Raw genomic sequence first — 24,601 nt, forward strand, 5'->3', positions numbered from 1 at the left:
TTTACGTCGTTTTGGGGGCTTCTTCTTCTACAGATTCCTTTCTCGATCTCGTTGTTACGAACATATTCTCTCTGAAAAGATTAGAAAGGTATACAATTGAAGAGCTCAGTTCCTAGGAGACGAATATTTTGTGTGTGTTTCCATCATTCTATTTCTGTAAAAGAAAAGTAATCTACATAAAACAAACTTGTAATTGCCTAATTTTCGTAAAATAACTGTGAAATAATCATCTATAGCAAGAGTTTTATAAGTGTTTTTAGACATGTCAGAAAATAACTTCAGAGAATACCGCTGACTACGGACATTTTGGGAAACAACGTTGTTTTCTTTTGCCAACAATTAGTTTGACTTGTGGAGTTTTGACATGAAATCCTGTTCAATATACAGAGATGCTGAAATAGAACTTAATAGAACCAATATTTCAAAATTGACAAACATTGACAGGCTCATTTGAAATCCACCCCTTTATTCCTTCTTTATATTGTTTAACACGTTCGCTGCTGAGGACGCCCATCGGCGTCCAGTACTGAATTTGGCATATACGCCGGACGCCTCTCGGCGCTTGTCCCTGCAGCTGATTCACCTTCCCGCCAGCGCTAGTTCAGGTATTGGTGCAAGGTGCAGGTGCAAGTGAATCAGCTGCAGGGACAAGCGCCGAGAGGCGTCCGGCGTATATGCCAAATTCAGTACTGGACGCCGATGGGCGTTCTCAGCAGCGAACGTGTTAAACAATTATCTACAAACAATACATTTGAATTTAAAAGAAGTAGTAATAAATACCTCACCAAATCCCCTCTAACAGTTACGAAACATCTATCTCTTCTATTTATTCTGAAAATCTAAAAATCACGAGGACCGTGAGCTACACAACCTCTTCATATCCTTCCAGTGAGAGTGAACCAAGAGATGTTTATTGCACACGGACCTCCAATCTAGGGACGTATATTATAAGAATAATGTATTTTTTTTTATTAATGTATGCTTCGCTAGTATGAACATTGTAATAAAAATCTAGAACTGTAGTAACTGATCAATTCATTTTGAAGGCCGTGTGTTTCTGCGGAAATTAATATCACCATATCTCATTCACATTGTATACTGATACTCAGATCCACGTTGACAACGTAAACTTTCGCAGGACTCCCACTTGGTGTAGTGGCTAACACGTTTGCCTTCGGTGTGCGTGGTAAATTCAGTCTAAATTTCTCCTACTCGATTCTCGGAGGGGATACAGTTCAACGAATAAAGTGGTTCGGATTCCACTATAATCAGTAGATCTACGACTGCTTTAGCAACCATAACATAACCGTAGAACGCTAAACTCAAGCCAAATCAAATCAAAGTAAAATTTCTAATATTAGAATTCATTCCATTAGTATACATTCCATGTATATTTGGATATGGCACTTAGATAAGAAATTCCCTGTTATTAGAAATTTATAGAACGAATCAAAATTGAGGCTGTATTCGGCTTTGGTACGGTTTTAAGGAAATCTTGTTCTTCCAGAAGGGACACTTTAGGTACTTGTGATAACTCAGAGCTCATATTCCTGGGTTCGATCCCACGAAGTAGACGCCTGTGAGACTACTGATATATAGATTTGTTGATTTTTTTAAAGCTACATCTCCTGTATACGGGAGTATGGTTCTTTCCTAACCTTCAGCTGTCAGTTCTATTTCTATTTGTACATATTCTTATTAAATGTTTAGATAGCTATCTCTTCAAGTGCATCTCCTATTTGATATAGGAAATATGAGGTAGGCCTGGGCTTTTGATTATATGAGTCGATGCTCTTTATAAATTAAGGTAGAGAGCGGACGCCTTAAGGGGGCTAGCCGTTCTGTCTCTCACATGCCCTATAAATTAGAGGAAATTTAACTGAGTGGAAAATTCTAAGAATTAAAGAATTTTAGAAAAATTAGAGATGAGAGTACGCTGCCTATATCTCTCTTGTACTTCTTTCTAAATAGAAAATTATTTTCCTAGAAAATTATTTATCTTTCCGAATAAAAGATTATTAGAGGTAACTAATTTGTTATAACTTAATATGCAGAAATGAACTTGTGTGCTTTTTAATCTGATTACAGTACAACCTCTGAAATCCGAACTAATTGGGGCTGAAGCCTGTTCGGATTTCGGGGGGTTCGGATTATCCGGGAAATAATATTACGTACTTATTTCGTCACTGAATTGGCGGTAAAACAACGACTGAGGTTAGACAGGGTGGCCCAGTGGTCGCAAGGGCAGTGACCTTGACTGGCGGGTGTACAGTACGTCCAGTGAGGTGTCATTGTTGCTAGGCGAGCGTGTGCTAAAAATAGCCTATTATCACTCTACCCCTACCACTTCCTCTTACTGTATTTATTGATGTAATTATTTCGTCCATCTAGTGAGCGTTCACCTGCTGAATATTGCGGATCGTGCGTATAAATAAGGAGTTAGTTAAGTGTTAAGTGTTTAAGCGTTTGTGTGGTTAATATTTGTTTAGGTATTCTAATAAACAGCTTGAATTGACCTTTTCAAACTACGTACTGTAATGGCTGAGTCGAGTAAGCGGAAACACAGTTCGTGTGTACCGTGAACACAAGTTAAAAGCCTTAAAACGTTTAGACGACGGCGAAAGTTTGACCAAGTTAGCGGCGGAGTGCGGAGTTGGAAAAACAACAATAAGTGACTGGAAAAAAAATCGTGCTAAAATCGAACAGTGTTCTGCATCCACAAGTGAAAAGGCATTAAAAGAACGCCATCACGCTACAGTGTCTGTCAATCAAAAATCGATGAAGCAGTTTTTTTTTTATGGTTTTCGTAGAACGACAGAAAGGCATGCCAATTAGTGGTCCATTGATTCAGGAAAAAGCATTGCATCTGAAAAAATTGATGAACGATGATTCATCCTTCTCAGCGAGCAACGGATGATTGGATCGATGGAAAAAGCAGCTTGGAATTAGACAACTATTGATTTGTGGAGAAAAGCTGTCAGCTGACACAGCTTCCGCTGAAAATTACATTACAGAATTTGCTGAAATAGTGCCATCGCAAAATTATTCGCCCCAGCAAATTTATAATGCAGACGAGACAAGTTTGAATTTTAAAGTTCTTCCTACAAAATGTCTCGCTTCTCAAGTGGAATCCTGTGCACCAGGCTTCAAAATGAACAAACAGCGGCTTACAGTTTTAGCTTGCAGTAATGTCACAGGAACAAACAAGATGCCATTGATGGTGATAGGAAAATCTGCCAAACCTAGGGCTTTGAAGAATTTAAATAATAATTCTCTTCCAGCATTTTATAAAAATCAGAGAAACTCATGGATGACAGGTACTCTTTTCAAGGAGTGGTTCGATAAGCAATTCGTTCCGTCAGTGAAGAAGTTCAATAAAGAAAATGATCTGCCACAACGAGCACTTCTTCTCATCGACAATGCCTCTTTCCATCCGTCCGACATGCAATTGGTCTGCGGGGACATAAAAGCGATTTTCCTGCCTCCGAATGTTACGTCACTTCTGCAGCCAATGGACCAAGGGATTTTCAACCACGTGAAACTGAACTACAGGAAGAAGTTCCTTAGTTTTTTAATTGAAAATGACTCCCTTTCTATTCGTGAAAACTTGAAAAAATTACAATTAAATACATTATTTACTGCTTAGCTGAATCATGGGAAAACACAAGCGAGAAATATCTGCGTAAAAGTTGGAAGAACTTTGGCCTGATCTCCAGTTTGAAGACGCACCTGACCCTACCCCTGTCACACTACAAGAGCCCCTTAATTTTGTGCAGCAAGTTCCAGGCTGTGAGGATGAAGGGGAAGGTTGCTTAGAAGAGTGGGCAACAGTTGATGTGAACGAAGAATATAGTGATCAGGACTTAGTAAACATGGTCCAAGGACAGCGTGACGGCGATGTAGGTGGCAGTGACAGTGAGGGAGAGGAAGCTCCTACGGATGTCGTGATGTACACATAGGCCGCTTCTGCTCTTGACGTTGCACTACGCTTTGTGGAACAACACCCGTCAGCCAGACCGAACGACGTGATGTTCATGCGACGCTGGCTTGGAATTGCCTCCGCGGGAAGATTTTCTAATCTTCGACAGTTAAAGATAACTGACTTCAAGTGAAAAATCAGTATTTGTTTAATCTTGTGTTCTAATTTTTCGTGTGAATCGTAATCCAGTTAACCTAAAATGACTTCATTGTTTTGGATTTTTTGAAATACGTAAGTACACGTAAACTATTTCCTATTTTATCTAAACTTAACTGTATTTTATAATGTTTTGAATAAGCATTGTCTAAAAATGTTAAAACCTTAAAAAAACTAAATTTGTCTGATTAAATCTATTTTTTTCATTTTCCAGCTGTAGTTATTTTTTTTTTCCTGAGAACGTGTTCGGACTTGCCGGGTTTTCGGATTTCCGGGGTTCGGATTTGAGCGGTTGTACTGTATTGCGTAAAATTGTGAATAGTTAAGAATAAGTAATTACCCCTAGACAGTTACTTACTCCTTTATGATACGATCCTAAATATATAATATTTCTATATTCAATTTTTAATTAGTTTGTCGAATATTTTGTGCATTATAAACGGAATAAGTCTCAACGCACACAGGGAGAGAACTTTATATTACATAGAGGCTTAAGCAGAGATAAGCTTCTTTATTGTAACTATAATTTTTTTTCGACAAACACGTCGTATGGCTTAGATATTTATGATACGACGGAATGTTTTATTTCTTAGGTCATTGAACACTTAGGGCTATTAAAGATATATCTCCTCCTTCGTAAGTTTTTGACATTTTCCGGTTAAATGCATATTTATTTCACTGGAATTCCTTTCGTTTCCACTGTTGAAAAAATCAAAGAATCTGTTGTACTGTCTACAGCAAAAAACCTGCAACATGAGCATGTAAGTTTATTAGGAAATTACGCCTAACAGTTCAGGGAATCAACATGATGTCTAAGTAGCACGAATCATGCCAGGAGAAACCTCGGCGTCCTCCCCTGCATGCTTATTTTGGAGCAAGAGATTTCATCGTTTCACAGTAAACTTACATGCTCATGTTGCAGGTTTTTTTGCTGCGGATCGTACCTGTCGTCGATGGAGAACAAACAGTATCAGAGGTTGATGTTGGGTGCTGAAAATTGTGACGTGTCCTCGATTTAGTATATCAATCCAAACAAACGTTAGTCAATTATCGATACCAAGAAACTCAAAACGTTCTGCTATAACATAGGTTATGTATCTGTGAAGTACATAGTTGGCTACCATTGGTTCAATTTAAAGCCTGAACTAAATGTTAACTAAATCATAATTACGATTAACGCAGGTTTTTTTTTTTCTGCGGATCGTACCTGTCGTCGATGGAGAACAAACAGTATCGGAGGTTGATGTTAGGTGCTGAAAATTGTGACGTGTCCTCGATTTAGTATGTCAATCCAAACAAACGTTAGTCAATTATCGATACCAAGAAACTCAAAACGTTCTGCTATAACATAGGTTATGTATCTGTGAAGTACATAGTTGGCTACCATTGGTTCAATTTAAAGCCTGAACTAAATGTTAACTAAATCATAATTACGATTAACTCTATAATATAATTATTTTTATATAAATGTCATTCTTTCACCTGCAGATACAATATCGAGCGCTTGTGCAATGGATTAAAAAGGGTTGAGGCATTTCGAGACTTTGGAAGTACTGTCGCTGAAGCTTACTTTCCCAAACTGGATATTCAAAGTGCCAGAAGAAATTGGTCATCCAGACCAAACAACATGAGGCTGAGGGTAAATTTTTTTCACATTTATTTTTCACGCTTCCATCTTCCATTATTAATAATTATGCTAGTATAATATATTATTTTGTTCGATTATTTAGTTAATTAAGACTGATTCCAATAATCATTAATGGAAATAAAATTACTGTATTTCCATATACTTACCCATATGCGGTGGAAAGAATGAACAAATTAAAATATAAGTCCTACAAGACACATATATTGTGTTTATATGAAAGTCAAGTACACCGTTTGAAGAGCTGCACCTACAAGCAGTGAAACAAATTCTACTTCTTTCTGCCAAAATAATTGCAAATGCTATTTGGTTATATCATATATCACAGATATGTAGACTTCGTATTTTCACATATTTGCATGTTTTTTTACTAATGTGATATTGATATGCTCTTTTAAACAGAAATTCGTTTCAGCTGTTTCGGGGTAAAATAGTAGTTTTGTAGTGCATATATGTGCATATTTTGGAGGTTAGTGCATGTTTATTTCGTTATTGCATATAAATGCATATTTAAAGGAATGACCAAATTGATAATTTTTTACGCCCAACAACTCTCCTTATAATTGGATTTCAGGTTTATCATATAAATAGACTCAAGATCCCTAAATGGTTTATTATTGTCGGTTTCGAATATTTTCCAAGGTCATGTGAAAGAAGAATAACAAAAGAGGTGAGTGATTCATCCTCCCATCAATGATCCGTGACTGTCACATTTTTGGAAGAAGATATAACGGTGTCCAAGATTTGTTTTGGGTGAACAAAAATGGACAAAATTCTGAGCTAGTTAAAATTCGAATTTGAAGATGTCACTCTATAGGTGATCGAAGTGGCCGAAATTTTAAAATGGCCCTCCTTTGTTAATTTGAATGGTACAAATGTTTTTCTTGGATAGACAAAAATTGGACAAAGATGTCGCTTTCCAAGTAAATGGGCCCAACAAATCTTCTAGAAGTTATCTTCTGAAACAATGAATTGAAGTTAAAAAACGTTAAAAATTCAAGAAATTATACAATATTTTGCAAAGTGTATCCTACACAAGTAATATTTTCAAAGTAAGTAAGCTTGTTTTCAGAAGAGGACATTTCTATTTTGTTCGACAACAAAAGCCCAACCTTCAGCAATGCTCTATTTTTTGGCTTTCATATATTTTCATAGAAGTTTCAAGTCTGGTAAGGAGTTTATACAACTATGAAACAACCCAGATGTGGCTTCTTTCTTCATACTCGACAGAATTCATCCCAAAGAAACCGCTGAAAAATGTATTTAAGGAGGAAATGAACACCCCTTTTGAAAATGAACTCTAAATTAATTACAATATTTGCTTTACAAAATCTAAAACTTGTCACAACAGTTACTTTCTGAGTTACGGAGATTAGTTCCCAAGTTTTCCTTTAAAGAGTTTCAGGGGCGTCATTACAGACTCCGCTTAAGGGGGGCAAGAGCACCACCGACATAAAACTTTCACGTTTTTTATTAGCATATTAATAGACAATTTATTAAAGTATATGTATTCCTCCAAATATTGGAGGGGACAATCTTTTCCTACTAAGTTTTCTGTTATGTTTTCGATAACTTTACCTTATTCCCATTCATGCTCTATGTCTCGCTCAAATCACTTTATTCCACTTAAAGTATCAATATTATACATTGTAAATTATTGCTGTTTGCTAGAAGAAAATATTCTATTATTTACACATAATTGGATACAAGAAGTAATTTCAAGCGGATTTATTTTCTTATAAACAAGAACATAAGGCTTTTAAGTACGGGCTTTTAATAGAGTAAAAACCATTCAACATGCACTTTATTAAACGGAAATTTATTTTAAAACGGAAATATTTCACGGTCCCATGAACTTAAAGGTCAAAAAAGTGTTAAATTCTCTTGATTCAGTGAAACCTTGTTGCAAACAACGGATGTTAGAAAAAGTTCCGGAATGAAGCGTTTTGAAGATTTTTTTAGATATTCTATGAGAGGTTGGGTGTATGAAATACATTGCTTGTAAATGTCTTCGTTTACTTGTTACCCTACACATTTAGCCTTTAGTTCATCGCCAATAAGGCCCCAGATACCGTGCGAGTTTTTGAACGAAGAGTAATTTTCATAGTTATTCCGAAATACCAATAACTAGTTCTCTAGCTGGTCTAGACACATGGAACAAGAAGCATAATATGCACAATAAATTCAAATAGAGCCAAAAGTAGAGCGAAGAGCACTGAAAAGGGCATAGTATCTATCCCCTTCTTGCCCTTTGAAACCGTATGTAGTTTTTTTCACTGTAAGTTTCACGTATTATCTGTCAGGAAAGTAAATGTACACCTATTTCTCGAGTTTGGCATTCCTGCGCTCCTTCCGTGGAGAGTATGAGAATTAAATCAATCAAATGTTTACTGAGGGGCAAGAAGAAAAGTCTAATCTGAATAAAACATTGCAGAGGGGCACAAGCTGTGAATATGAATAGTGCATAGTGTAAATAAAGGACGACACCGAAAGAGAAATCCAGAAACAGCTGCTAAACGGAGAAAATAGAGTACAAATTGTCGAAGTGGGAAAATAAAACACAAATACAAAAAATACGCCGACAACTAAACTTTTATCACGCCATGATCTTGGTGTAGTAGTTAAGGTGCTGGTTTACAAATGCAAAGAACGCCAGTTCGAATCCCTGCCAAGGAGATTTTTAAATTATTTGTTAATAATACATGCAGCTCATGAGAGATGGTAAAAGAGATCGTATTTAGTCTTTCGAAGCTATTATTATTGGCAATGTTTAGTACTGATAATACTTTTTGTCTTTGCCTATTGCTTTTATTCTTGTCTTCATTTCGAAAGAGAAGAATATCCAAACAAATGCCACCAAATTCCTCTTATTTTGAACGTAAACGCCATTTGCAATTACTAAAGAATAAAAATTGAACGTTCCGAAGTAGCTGCAAAAAGTAAAAAATAACATGGAAGTGGAGGGGTTCGAACCCATACTAATGGTTATTAAAAATACAATCTCTACATGTCTTACACCTCTCGACCACGGTTCTAAGTTAGCAAATAAGAGGCTTGTGTTTAGGTTAGGCTGGTCAATACGTTTTGCAAAGAGGCCCGGTTTAGCTCTGACGCACCACAGGTGCGAGAAGGGAGCAAAACACTTTTTCTCTCTCCCTCTGTGTGTCTATTTATCTATCTATCTGTATATATAACACTATTTGAGAATGCCATAACCACCGGAATATTCAGCGGATTGAGACAAAAGTTGGCACAAACATTAACTGTTGAAATATCTTGATGAGTTCGTTAACCAGAATAATCAGATGAAAATATTCAAGATGGTGGCCCTTCAAACTCTTAAAAAGTTCCAAGGGAATCGAATTTCGCCCTTAAATAGATATTCAAAAAGTTTGAGTAACTTTTCCTCTTTTACTGTAATATTTGTGTGCAGGGACGTATCATCTATTATTGAAATATTGGACCCGATTAATCGCCTAAAAAAGGTTCACATCCTTTCGCTACGGTCAGGCTTTTTTGTTTGCAGGAGGGGGAGATACTTTCCTATCGGAACAAGATGATTGTTAGTGGAGATATGAAATTATAGATTGAAAGTGAAGTAACATGTGAAACGTGTTACTTGAAAGAATAATATAATAAATGTGCTTTCCCCTAACACAGAGAACTGTAAATCATGTATTTCGAGCTCGGGAGCGTGAATGGCGAGGAGTGTTATTCGATTTGCTTTCTAGTAACACATTTCATTGCAAATAAAGGTAGGCAACATTAGTGGTAAGTAAAACAATAATAATAATAATAATAATAATAATAATAATAATAATAATAATAATAATAATAATAATAATAATAGGTTTTGTTTGTGGCAAGGCAATATCTTCATCAATTCTTCTTCAAACGTAATGATTGTACCGCCATATATCCTTACAAACAAAATATTAGCAATTTATATCGAGAGAACGGGAAGTTGTAGAGTGGTGGGAGCAACGTTGGACAGTATGCACTCAGAGTACTCAGAAAAATAAGCGATATCAATGCAAAATAAACGAAGTCATTGTCATGGAGAGTAATGGGGCCACGGCAGAGCCCTCTTTACGCAAAATGTCGATAACTTATATCGAGAGAACGGGAGATGATAGTGGGATGGGACCAACGTTGAACACCGTGGACCCATAAGGAGAATCGAAAAAATTAGGGGGGGGGCGCTACCCAGCTTTACTTATATCCACAAAATAATATAAAATCATAATGTCAAAATACACACAAGAGTTAGCTAGTAATATTTCGTATTATTATTATTATTATTATCAACAGCGTCTTTTTATTACGTGTACATGTTTGACATGAAACCAAAGAGAAGATCCATCATTCGTAGAAAGAATAAGAATAGCAAGTTACTTTAACTGTGAAGGACGACTAAAAATGCGAAAAGAGTGACTACCTGTAGCGAAAAGAAGCAATACTTTCTTTCAAATGGGTAAAAAAATCAAACCGAGATAGATTCGAACTCGCATGACGGCGCGAAAAGCCAGTGCTTTGTCCACTTCTTTTTTAAAACTGACTCACCGAACGTGTTTCAGCAACTCACTTATTGCTTACTTTACTTGCTTCACTCGTTTAACTTGCTTTCTCTAATAACTTATAACGACAGGGAAACGAACACACAAACATCGACGATAGTTAAAAATCATAAATAGTATCCCGCCGGGAATCGAATCTGGGACACCATACACCAAAAGCGCACGTGCTTGCCACTAGACCAACGGGGAGGACACCGCTCATCCCTTGGGTCGTTAGGGATTTCAACCACTGTGTTTCCAGCTACCACTTCTGTGGGTTGTGTACTCTGATCACATGTTCCTTCTTTGCTGGAAGAATTAAACCTACATTCTATGTAATACATGAGGTATTTAGACCTACCTATCCTTCATATAATGTAATAAAAGGGTCATGCTGCGAATAAGAAAAAGAACATTCCTTGGACAAAACGGAAACTATTGGCATCAGAAATATTTATCTACGAGGCATGCGCAGTAGTATATTTCAGAATAGTTACTGTTTAGATCAGTTAACGAAGAAAGGGGTATAAAAAAGCAAATATGTCGCGATCAACGAGATCGACCAGAGTTGACAAAGGCGGAAGCAGATATGTAGTAATACAACAACTTGGTTAAATTTGATATTCGACTTGTATCCTCTAGTAGATGGTATCACAACTTTACGGAAGAGCAGAGAAAGACTTACTAACGCTATCATATAATAAGCTTTAGTAACACGATCATATAGATACAAACGGATAAAACTGTGAGTATTACAACTTGGATTTAAGGAAAGCCGTTCAGATATCCAGTGGTTTGCAGGGTTGTATAAGATACAAAAAGATAAGACACAATAAAATTCTTCATACCTCAGCTTCCAGTAGCTAGATACATGCAATTTCTGGTTAGGTACTTAAACTCCTGTCGGATTTTAATACATGACATATTACAGGATACAAAATGCTTTGCATTACTTGTTTGTTTGTAGACAGCTACTAGCTTAGTGTTCTGAATGGTTGTGTATAAACTAGGGATGGCCAATTCCGGAATTTTTCCTTTCCGGACTACCGAAAGTAAAACCGGACAAACTCCGATTTTGGAATAATTCCGGAATTGGGAAAAATCCGGAATTTAGAAATTTCTGATTTCGTTAACATTCCGGAATTCGAAAACTCCGAATTTTTTGGAAATCTGGAGTTTTTTCAATTCCAGAATTTTCTAAATTCCGGATTCTTTCCGAGTTCCGAAATTATTCTGAATTCCGGAATTTTTCGAAATCCGGAAAGTGAAACTTCCGCTTCCGAAAAATGAATTTATTTTGGTTAATATGAATCGTGGCGGAAATAAGTCTTTGACCAGGTAATGGCGACTGCTTTGAAAGAAGTGGAGAGTATGAGGATGCAATCTGCCATATCTAAAGTTTTGTGTGGAAAAAAAAAACAAACTTGTGAACCCTCGGTTTAAGAACAACTCAAGTTATTAATGTAAATTTTGACGACATAATAAAAGAAATACAAGACATTTTGAATCGAAGAAATATAACATACAACTTTCCAAGCGGAGACAAAGAAACCTAATGTAACCAGAGTAAAGACGAATCGTTTACTGCGTGGAGATCGTGGTTCAGTGGTCAAGGTGCTTGTGCGAATCCACCTCGCAATTTTTTTTGCTTTAGGATTTTTTATGGCGATTGATGGGCGATGACATACGTTTTATTATATTCAGATATTTGGATACTCAGATGTATCAATACTTGAACTATCAAATCTTCAGGAATAATAGTAATAATAATAAACTAATAATAATTATTATTATATCGTAGAAGATTAGAATCTAGCACCTCATTATGGCTCAGGTCATACCATTACAAGCAGAAACGTGATATTTTCAAAGAATATTTCGGTTTGGTTTATTGTTGCCCACGAAAAGAGGAATTTCTTATCTCGTTTCGAAAACTAACAAAATAACATAAGAATTAACATTTTACATTCGAGACGGGACAAGGCTAACTCGAAAATTTCGTCTTGCTTTGCAAATGAGAATCGAGACGAGAAGAAAAGTATCGTAAACATTTCCCGTCTGTTTCGATTCTCGAAATAGCGTATGTCCATTCTTTAAGTAACAATTGCTCTGTATACTGAATTTCATAGGCTATTTCATTACATTGTATTTCAGAGCGCATTGAATTATGCTCTGTGTAGGTATTTTTGTAGCAAAGCTGTTATATTTACCTCTGCATATCCTAAAAAGTAGTTTATTATATGCCTTACTGTTGAGTGATATTCAGTTATTTTTATTAGTTATTTTTCTTAAAACATACAATAGAATACTTTCTACATGAAACTTTATTGGAAAGCACTTATATAAAATGTAGGTAGTTGCAGAAGTGTGTCTTGAAGGTAGTGCTCTCAACGGGTCGCGTCGGGTGGGGTTAAAGACCGACCCGACACGACCCGTGACCCGAATTGAGTGACCCGACTGACCCGAACCGTGACCCGATCTGATTGACCTGACCCTAATACCCGACCCGAAATAACCCGGTTGACTCGACCCGACAACCCGACCCGAGCGGAAACGATTGACCCGACCCGAATAACCCGAACGGAGCAAACCTGATTGACCCGACCCGACAACCCGACCCGAGCTGACCCGATTGACCCGATCCGACAACCCGACCTGAATAACCCGACCCGACAACCCGACCCGAATAACACGACCCGACAACCTGACCCGAGCTAACCCGACTGACCGGACCCGACAATCCGACCCGAGTAGCCTGACCCGACAACCCGAACCGAGCTGACCCGACTGACCCGATCCGAGTCGGGTCGGGTCGGATCAACCCGACCCGTTTGAGAGCACTAGGTCACGACACTGGCTGAACGCCAAAATGCACTCACATTGGGAATTAAACCCTGACCACGTGTACCGAAATCTTACACGTTAACCACTAGCTAGATCAAGCGGGGGATTTGTACATGCATCTTAATGAATATTTGGCACTTTTGAGGTTTAGTTATTTCTTTTTATAACTGATACCAATGTCCGACGTGGGAGAATATTTTTCTTGCTTTAGTTCTATGTGACGAAATTTCTCTTCAAGGTCAGTGTTCTCACCTCCTCGGACGGCAGGTGGTCTTCTCGGAAGGCAGTAGCAAGAGTCCCTTAGCGGAGACAGAAGGAAATCGTTTAACTACAAGGATAAGGGTTGAGGGAACGGGAGAACAACTGTTTTTTCCAACCCTTCAACTTTCATTCCAAAATAGGTTCTTGTGATTCGGGAACCCATGCCACTTTGATTTTTCTTTCTCGGTAATTAAAACGTATTTTACAGTATATATAGTTGCACGTAAGAAGATACATAACATGAATTTTGTAATTTAAAATTTAAAAATTCAGTATGAAAATTAATTATAAAGTACTAGTTTTATTTCATCACTTTCAGCCCAACAAATTAAATTCAAACAATTCGCTCACTGGGACTTGGTCATCAATACTGCGTCTTATCCTTTGTCTTGCAGTCAAGTCTTGTTCCTGCATTTCGTAGTCTTGGTTATTTTTTCATACTATACAAGAGCCTCGCCTCATCGGTACGAATGAAGACCAAGTGTGATTTTGATTCTGATCTTTCATACTATACGGACAGCAAGAAAATACGCTCATCGCTACTTGGTTATCACCAAAACAAGGCCAAGAGCAAGATTACTATGCACTTCGTCTTTCATATCCAATCTTTATCTTGTTCTTGTGTCGGTGTTCTTGGGCTTGGTAAAATAGAATGAAATATTCAGTTTAAGGTCCCTCGATTCTGCACCGAGGCTAAGGGATATGGTGACCATGAGAAATGAATGAAATGGTGGAATGAAGAAAGTGGGAGGAAACAGGAGAACCCCGCGAAAACCCACTACTCGGTGTTTTTCCACCACAAAGCCCACTTAGCACAAGCTGGGATCGAACCATGGACACCATTAGTGGCGGAGCCAAGGGCGGCCAGGCCCCCTTGCTCAAATTCTTGGCCCCCCTAGTGTCCCCCCACACAGATGATGCTATTATAGGTCGACAAACGGTGAGTTGCCAGTGGCTACAAGTGAAACTACTTCCAAAACATCTCTCGAGAACAAAATTACGAACTGCAGAATACCGTTGCGTTCCGAATAAAATAGCTCCACTCGTTTTAGTTTGTAGTACGGGAAGATCTAATTCACGGAAATCTGTGGGATGCTTGCATTGACCTCGCCACCTGGACATTCATTTTAACCTCTGTCCATTATCTAGTTATCTCCTTTGTTTTTGACAAACAACCAGAAAAATAGAAAATCAGTCGGCATTTTCATTTGCTCCAATGGTGAAAGTCATACTAAAATATGATATGCATACTTCCAAATAACATGCACTGCAGTCAAACATTACACTTGTGTTGGACGAAAAAAGTCTACGTACACTGAGTAATTGATTTCCATTGATTATGGCGACATAGAAGAAATGCATAGCATCCATTACGTGATTTGGTATTATCATTATTATTATTATTATTATTATTATTATTATTATTATTATTATTATTATTATTATTATGAGTTTATCTATCAAACAACTATTTATTGATTAATAAAAATTATTAATCAATTATATTTAGTTATGTATGGTAGATGACTTCAGATTATATTATATACTGACCGACAGTATCCCACGCTGTCGTATCTGTGCATAAGAGGTAAGTTCTAATCTTTTCTTTGTAGAAGTTAAGTGAAAGAACCTGTTTTACCTCGAAATGCTTAATTACAATTTTATTTACACAAAGACAATTCTAACATACAAGATGATATTAAAGATGCTATTTGCATATACGAGTTACTTGGCACAAAAACTAATTATGCTAGGAAACTAAAACTATGCTCAAACTGTCTTTCTTAGCTAACTTTTACAAGTGGTAGCAATTGAAACTCACATGAGTATGTGGTAACCTCTCACCCGAAGTCCAAGGTTAATCTCTTTGCACATGGCTAAAGAAAAAAAGAACGTCTCTGTTGCATCCGTTTTCACTCTCCCCCTCTGCCAGCCTGAATCCTCATTATATTGCCAAATGTTATCAATCTTTAATTTCAAATTAAGTGCTTTATGATTTTTTTGCAATTATAAAGTCTCATTAGTTTCTATCACCGTTGTCCCTTTGGACAAGTTATTATAACAAAGGAAAAACGTATTAATGGTTCCTCTTGATTACTTTTCAAGGCTTTTTCTTATAATTCACTTAAGCACCATCACTTTTTTTTCACAAATTATCATATCCATTTATTCCTGTTTTTTCATAAAATCTGTTTTCAACACATTATATTATCATGCGGTATTAAAACAAATCTGAAACTTCTGATATTTATTTACCTCCATCATTCCATCTGGAAAATTAGTGTGATCTGTATACGAGGGAATGTTTTCGGGCTGCTAAAATTAAGATTACTGCTGGCATGCTATAACTTTGAGTTTCGCCTTATCTCAAGTAGATGCAGACATGTCAGAAGGTTTGATCCTTGTAGATACACTAGTTCAAACGCTGTCCAAGATGAGGTCTGGTAAATATGACTCTCAACGAACAATATTCGAACAAATTTATCAAGAATGTTTGGAGATGTGCAAAGAAAATGGTCTCGAATTCCAGAGCCGGAAGCAAATAGAATATAGGGGTTCCTCGTGGAAACAAACTAGACATCCGCCATCGAAATATCACAAATTCATTTTGGATGAATCTTTTCCTTAATTGGATGCAGAAAACGAATTTTCTAAAGATAATATATCTATCAAGAGACATTTTTCTCTCTACTATTGATAGACAGTCTCTGATATGGAAAACCGTTTTGTATCATGTTGCAAAATCATCAGATCAATCACTACTCTACATCCAAAAAGTAAAAAAAAATTAAATTACAACATTGTCGAGCCTATAACCCAGCATTATGGAGTGATCTGCAAAGATTAAAGTGAGAACTCAAAATCCTCCCAAACACAAATAATATAGCAACCCAAAAGCATAAAAAGGATATAAAGCATAACAGCAAGTTACACAGATGGTTGGTACCTTGAAAATGATTGTGATTGTCTAAGGGTCCAGAAGAAACTAGTTTTAAAAACATAACTTTAGAAAATAAAACATAAAGCTTAATTTAAAATATATAGCATAATTCTTGGAAAATTCTCTTTAACTGAAAGTTTAAAATACTGTGTTAATATTTTTTAAAACCAATATTTACAAACCAAAATCATTGAGAACATAACAATGCAACAATGAAAAGCTTATATTCATTTCTGTAAACTTTTCGGTGTAATTCTTTGATGTGAAGAAAAAAAAGTAAAAGAAGAAATTTCTCCGCCAACAATGAATAGTATGCTAAAACTCCATACTATATTGTTATGTTGACTTTTTGAACTTAAGCACTTTCTGTACTTTTTGGTGGCATCTTTTACTTTCCCTTTCTGTATATATGTACCTGTACGGCGCACACAAATGATGGAAAAAATTTATTCGAGCAAAGCACATCTCTTTACAATGAATTACGTAGAAAGTTCATTAAATATGAGAGAAACTAGTTGCAAAAAAATATCAATAAATAGATCAAGATATTTAGAATATTTAATGTATAATAAATATTATACAATATACACAATTAATGTAAAATAATCATTGAAATTAACAATAAAGCATAATTTGAAAAAAAAGCATAACTAAACAAGAAATAAAGCATAATCGGGGTTGCTCTAACAATTAAGTTGTATGAAGACGAGAAGAAAACCAAAACTGATTCCTTAACGAATTTCGTTGATCTTCTTTGCGTCTACAAAAACGCATTCCAAGAAACCTACAAGCTAGGTATCATCTCTGTGATTATATCAGTTTCTAGTGCTACATGTGAAAAGTCATTCTCTTCTTTGAAAAGATTAAAGACTTGTATACGCAATTCAATGACTCATGATAGGTTGAAAAACTTAGTGTTACTTTATATTGAGAAGAAAATTGCTAAATCGTTAGATCTTTAACAAGTTGTGGATATGTTTGCTGTTGCCCACACGAATAGAAAGATACTCTTCATGTAGAGGCATGAACCTATAAGTTATTTTCTTTACCTGTAAAAGTGTGTTTGCTTCCACTCAAGTCAACCACCTACACATATTTTAAACGAATGATTAAATAACTATTTACTTATATTAGAAATCAGTTGCATTAATGAATCGTAGTAGTTTGTGGTACTAAATTCTTATATTTTCACTGTTTTCCAAAGAGCAAAATCATGAACCACAAAGATGTTAACATTCACCTTGAATACAGACACACACACACACACACACACATATATATATATATATATATATTGGAGATGGTCCCCTGAAAATCCTCTTGGGTCCTTCATTGGCCCCCCTGAAAAAAAACTCTAGTTACGCTACTGGACACCATGGACCAGAGATGAATTCTCTACCACTGAGCCACCGCGGCCCTACTTGGGCTTGGTCGTCCATATCCAATATCTCTTTTGCCGTTGCTTAATCAACTTCTAGTTCTGTTCTAAATCCAGACTCCATATTGGCGTAGATATTAATATTACAGTCGATTGGTAAAATCAATCTTCCACATTTAAAAATTAAATTACACACAAGTACAAAAATAAGCATTTACCATAAAAACACTAGCTGCAATTGTTCAAAAGAGATTTATGGTTTCTATAAAATCAATTGACAATTGGTATTTTTAAGTAGGCAGCTGGTGAAAAACAGCAGCTTTCGACTCCAGCCGAGTTTAAACTCAACCTAAAATCAGTTGACCAAAGTGAACTGACCCACCTGACCCGACCCGAGATGACCCGAGTTACCCGACCCGAGCTGACCCGATTGACCCGATCCGATATTATTATTATTATTATTATTATTATTATTATAGCAACACCGTGTATAATTTTTAAAACATATGCGGTTTGTATCTGAATAGTAAAAAGTAATTGACTGTCAATCTCGGTCATCTAGAAGTCTTCAGGAGGCAAGGACATCGGTCACGTTCTGGGTTTGAGTTCCGAAAAGGCAAGTATTCGGGCTCAAGCCAAAAGTTGTTAAAAGTTATAGGCTTCAGCCAAACATGTCCAAAACAGCTGGGACCGGGTTTAGTCTTTTCAACTTCTCGAGCGGCGTGGCTTAAAGCTCATTCACTACCAAACCGAACCGAGAAGTGAGCCAAGGCAACAACTCACCCAACCGAGCCGATTTGGGCCATCGCCTTAGTCGAACCGTGCCGTTGGACTAGTTTCATCGTAACTCGCTCTAACAGGTTCACATGAGCCGAGTAGGTGACCCATCCCAACCGAGAAAGCTCGAGCCATCGTCTCAATTTGAGCCGAGTCGATGGCTCGTTCCAACTGAGCCGGTTCAGGTCATCGGCTCAATTGGGCCGAGGTGACGGCTCATCCCAACCGAGCCGACTCGAGCTATTCGCTCAGTTGATACAAGCCGAGCCGGTTGATATCACTACCCGGGTTGGTCTTCTGCTTGGGCTCAAGAATTCGACCGTGCAGGTCTCAGACTTGATTTTAAGAACTATAGTGTATACTTATATTGGTGATTATGACATTTGAGGCTGTCTCGTAATAATTAAAGAAAACTCTTGTCTTCTCGTTATCTAGACGAGACGAGATACACTAAAATTGCCCCACGAGATGCACTAAAATTACGACACGAGATGCACCCCTGTCGTGACCAACACTAAAAGTACTCCACATTGTTGCTTACATTTCTCATGGCTTTCGCTTTCAAGTCTAAACAGGCCATTATTTCAAAACGAGTTAAAACGAGCTGAAAGAGCGAGCGAGCCATTATCAAACTCGAAACTCGACCTCGAAAACAGCGACTTGAGAACTGAACTTAAGTAAATTACCTTTGACTCGACTCGAATTGAACTCGTGTCGAGTCGAATTTTGGCTCGACTCGTGCTCATCCCTATTCGTATTTGTATTTTATGTTTCCACTTCAACAATTTCTACTCTTTTTTCTCCGTTTACCTGCTGTTTCTGGATTTCTCTGTCGGTGTCGTTCTTTATTTACACCATGCACTATTATTATTCCCAGCTTGTGACCCGCTTCAATGTCCTATTCAGTTTAGGTTTTTCTCCTTACCTTGACTTCACCTGTGATTAATTTAATTCTCACTTTCCGCGCAGGACCGATGAAAAATTATTATTATTATTATTATTATTATTATTATTATTATTATTATTATTATAAATTTGAACTTGCACGGCGAAATTAGTGTATAACAAGATATCATTTCTGTAATTTTACTCCATTGTATGTTATTAATTAATTAATGGGCACTAAATTGTCTCCAGATCATCGAATAAATTAAATTTGGCATGCACTTTGGTGGAAATATCATTACAGCAACATTACCGGTTCGTTCCAAACAACAGGGCTGAACTTAGCAAATATTTAGCTTATGATGTTGCATGAGAAGATAATGTAGGGGTGAAGTGCTGGACTTGTGAGTAATACAGCTAATCAATATAGCTTCAAATCCTTTTCAAGTTATTTTAGTTTCAAAGCAATCGTGAAGAATGAAAGAGTGACTTCTCATGCTAAATTAGCAATCCTTAAGAAAGTGGACGCAAATACTTCTATCATGATAGAGACGATTTGCGCATGTTAATTAGGAAAGGGCAAGGAAATTACTAGGACATTCGAAACACTTCGTTCATCTGCCGTATGCACTTTTTAATTTATCGTTCTAAGGAAAAAACACTACACCATTTGTTATTGTTAAACTAACTTTGGCTAGCGCAATCGGTGGAATGTGATGGTCTCTGTAATAGGCACATTTCTGAAGAAATTTACCTATTGTAGAGACTCACATGTATGAAATTCGGAAAAAGTCGTTTTATCGATCACCGCCCATGATTTGTAATAATTATACATTAAAAAAAGTTTGTCTAATGGTGGTGCCAAGGCACCCATTGCACCCACGTTGCGCACTCCTGTGCCAATCAAACTGAAACATGTCAGTCTACTAGATCTTCAACAAAGATGTCTTAGGATGAAGTGTGCGATACATTTACTGATAATAATTTATTATGATATTGATGATCAAGCTTCGCTGTCGTTTCAGTGACTCCTTTGCTATTCTCCATTCAAAGGCCACCCAAAGTCGGCTACCTGCAAGATATTGTGTATTATACCTTTCTGGTTACAAAAAGTGGAACTGCCTTCCAGAGAGTAGTCCAAGAACTTGAACCTAGATTCTTACGTTACTCGGATCTCCTTACAGGGGAAATTTATTTTTCCGCCATTCTGTTATAGAGCAATGTGCATATTCTCTAATAGAAATAGACCATCTGGATATTGCCTCCAAGTAAATATTCAGGTGCAATGTATAAAACACATTGTAAGTATTCTGCCATTATTAGGAGGTCACTTGCTGCAACTGAGAAGTTTTCATGCCCGACGGTCTTCCGCTAATCTCTCCGTATTCAAACACGATTTCTCTGTTTTGATATCATCCATTAGTTGTAGTGTCCTTTGTACCCTCCCTCTCTTTCCTGCCAGCATACTTTTTAGGAAGTCCCTCATGATACAGTTCCTTCTTGCCAATGTCCCATTCAGTTTATTTTCCTCTTCTTAATAATATTTAAAATTTTTCTTTTCTCCCCCACCATTTCTAATATCCTCACATTCGTTTTCCGCTTGACGCAGCAAATTCCTTTCATTCTTCTCCACACTCATATCTCGAAAGCTTCCAGTAGTTTTGATTTTTTATGATAATTTTTGCATAATGTCCATGCTTCTAACCCATACAGCACAATACTGCACACGAACCATTTTATGAGTCTCTTCTCAACTCTTTATTCAAGGTATCAAAAAGTACTATTTTCTTTCTCACTTCTTTCGCCAGTCTTATCCTTGCTTTATTTCACGTTCACACTTCACATCATCACGTCACATATTACTTAGAAACACATCTTAAAATATGCCAAAAAATACCATAAAATAAAAGTAAAAACCGGCATGTTTCGTGATACGAGATTAAAGCGTGTGGAAAGTACACTGTTTACACAACAGTAACAGAAACAAACATAAAAACCAAAAGTCATGGTTTGAGTGGTGGCTAGATAAGCTTTTTTCTAAATAAAGAATCTTCATTTTACTGACAAAGGGCATTAATGTTTGAATGGAAGAACTTCATAAATAATCTATATATCACAGTTATGTAACATACTGTATTACATTATAACATGTATTAAGGAACTACCTCTCCTCTTGTCTCTAACGTTTACTCCGATGTGGGAGATATATGTTCGATGCTGGCGGGAGCTCATGTGATTCGGATTCCAAGTTAACCAGTAACTCCAAGTCTTATATAACCTCAACATTGAAAGGGGCATTAAACCGTGATACAACAAGGTCCAATGTTTACTCTTGAACAGAAAGCAATATGGAAATATATTTATTCTAAAAACTAATTGCTTGGTAATTCGCGGAAGCAAGGGCGTCATTTCTGGAGAGTAGAAGAACAATTGACTCCCTCAGTGAGAGACGTGTGTATACACTTTAATAATTACTGTTATAATATACTTGTACAGTACTCATATACTCCTACGATAACATACAATGAAAATGCTACAAAACGTTTAAGTTCAAATTAGAAACAAACTCTTGCGCCGTGTGGTTATGCATTCAGAAACAGACGTCTCAATCGACTATCAGCTCATGATATTCAATCCAACTCGCTGTCCTTCTCCTCTTATTGTCTAAAGCAGTCTGTATGACGTAATATATTCTTTCTATTCAGACGGAAAAGTAGGGACCACGTTTAGAAGCTTTATAGCTCTAAAACTGTTCCCTTCATACGTTTTTCTGAAGCATTTTCTTAACAAGGTAAGTTTAATTGATTTTAACCCTTATCTCCGTCATACGATAGTTTGCTGAAGTGTGGTTTTATTCAATTGAGATCAATTTCTGTATGCTATTGAGGTAACTTTGGCTGAAGCCGGTGTCGTTGAATAGCATTTGCATAACTCAACCTTACTGCAGTTTCTTAACTTCTTTGAACGTCGAAACATTTTTGACATCCTCTATTGAAGTATGTCAATACTTCTGGGAGCCCTACCTAGCCGCAGTAGTCCAAGTGATATTGTCGCAGACTTTGGAGCGGCAATGGGGAGGGGCGAGGATTCCAATCCCGCTGCCGACCATCCTTAATCAAGGTTTTCCCCAGTCCCGCTAGACAACTACCGAGACTGTATCTTCATAATAGGACCTGACCCACAACATTCCCAAGCTCTGTCCCTTCCTGAGCCATAATTGTCTAAAGGCAAGATAATAAATTTAAATTCTCGGAGCCGTAAGGGAAATGTATGCTGTAACTTACTTTTTTACTTGGTTACTTCCTGCGAATAAAATAGGAGAGGACAAAAGTTCTCTTCTACAGTACATTTTTAAATTCGCCTTTCTAAATTCACAACATAGCATCTGTTCTTGGCCTACTGCTGAACACCGAAGACTATTTCTAACAGCCTTTTTTCTTTCTTCTGTGTCCAAGCATTAATTTTAGTTACGGAAGTTATATTGTCGTTAGAGTTGTTATATGGTGGAATGATCGGGGTGGATGGAGAGGGAGATAGCCAAAATAGCCTGACGCGGTGTGGTTCCTGTCACAGCTTATCAATATGACGTAGTTGTCAGAACAAATGGCACCTTTGTATTTATGAAACACGTGTTCACGGATCAATTCCTTGAGTCATTTTTTTTTCTTACGTCTTCCTATACAAGTAAACATTTCAAGTCTTTTTTGTTGTTCTTGTTCATACTTTGATTTCCATCTGTTATTTTAGTGCACAATTTTTTGACAAATTCTGCCCTAACAGAGTTGGTACCACTGCCGTATTCCTTCTTGAAACAATCTTATTGCTCTCGCTATTTGGTCTTTAGTTTCGAACGTACCCCACACCACTATGCTGTTCGCTCCTCCTACGTTCTCTTCTCGCGCAGCTTACAGTTCACGTCTATTTGCATGAGCTGTACTTATGCTGGTGACTGTACAGTTAGGACTTACTCACATGATTTTACTCACATGACTTGTGCATGTAGATGAATTTTACGTATTATAAAGTTGGGACTTGCGTAAATGAATGATTTTTATGACTTCTGCACTGATTTGTGAATGTTCTATGCCTCTGCATTAGTTCTGAAAGTTGAGTTGATTTGACTTTGAATTTTACGTCCCGTTCAGCAGCGAGGCTATATGAGACGTGGACCTACTGATTAACGTGGAATCCGAACCACATGAGCTCCCGCCGGGAATCGAACCCGGATCTCCCACGCCAAAGGCGCGTACGCTAACCGCCTAGCCACGAAGGAGCTTTTAGTTCTGAAAGTCATTACACAGAATTGCAATATTGAAGATGTTGCCACCATGCGGTTATGAATGCAATTAACCCCAGAATGAACAACCATATTAGTTATACTGAAATAATTGTGATGTTTTATAAGCTATTATACGGCGGAAAAGTATTTTTTGTTTACAGAATAATTATATTGGTATCGAATATAAAATATTAATTTAAATTCTAGTTTATCAGCATGAATTGCATTTTACCTCTGTTTAATTTCAGAATGTAAACCGACCGAGTGATGGATTAGTTTTCACATTAAATGACTTAAGCCAATGGAGGGATCGGATTCTAACATCTATAAGACAAGGGCATATTACAAATGTAAGTAGTTTCAATTTCTCCTAACTTTGAAGATTTGCGTAAAAATAATGTAGATATTGTACTATACTTTACATGTCATCAGTAAACTTAGTTAAGATATTTTCAAAACTCTACAGCATTAATAAAATAACTTAATAATAAGTTAGCAATCATTGCTTCCCATAGGATTTTGTGTACTTTGAATATATATATAAGTATTGTAAACAATTCTCTTATTACTTAGCTATAATAATCATAATAAGAAACTTTTCATTACAATATAATTTTCAAAGATAATATCATCATTTTGTATAAAAGTACTATGATATGACATGACCAAACTTAATTTTCATAACTAAAAGCTATGTTTGGAACAAGAGCACACAGAGGATATTTTGTCTCTGCGTCATCTTCTCTCCTATTCGTTTTAAACATATACGTTTCATACACTTTCTGTCCATTCTATCTTCTTCATCTCTCTGAAATACCACATTTCGAAGCTTTCTAAGTATTCTCCTCTAACTTTCGTAATACCCAAGCCTTTGAACCATGCAATCAGATGCTCCATATA

At 36.8% G+C, this 24,601-nt stretch overlaps 1 protein-coding gene across 1 annotated transcript in view; it reads left to right on the forward strand.

Moving 5' to 3' along the window:
* Nucleotides 1-24,601, forward strand: part of LOC145666539 (phenoloxidase 1-like) — an 817,003-nt gene that overhangs the window by 400,416 nt on the left and 391,986 nt on the right. Inside the window, exons 6-7 of the mRNA XM_081733851.1 lie at nucleotides 5,624-5,774; nucleotides 23,950-24,051. Of these exons, the coding sequence (XP_081589977.1) occupies nucleotides 5,624-5,774; nucleotides 23,950-24,051 (253 nt within the window). The remainder of the gene's footprint in view (nucleotides 1-5,623; nucleotides 5,775-23,949; nucleotides 24,052-24,601) is intronic.

Source organism: Thermobia domestica, chromosome 12, assembly GCF_964235325.1.
Source record: "Thermobia domestica chromosome 12, izTheDome1.hap1.1, whole genome shotgun sequence".
In the NCBI taxonomy this organism is placed as follows: Eukaryota; Metazoa; Arthropoda; class Insecta; order Zygentoma; family Lepismatidae; genus Thermobia; species Thermobia domestica.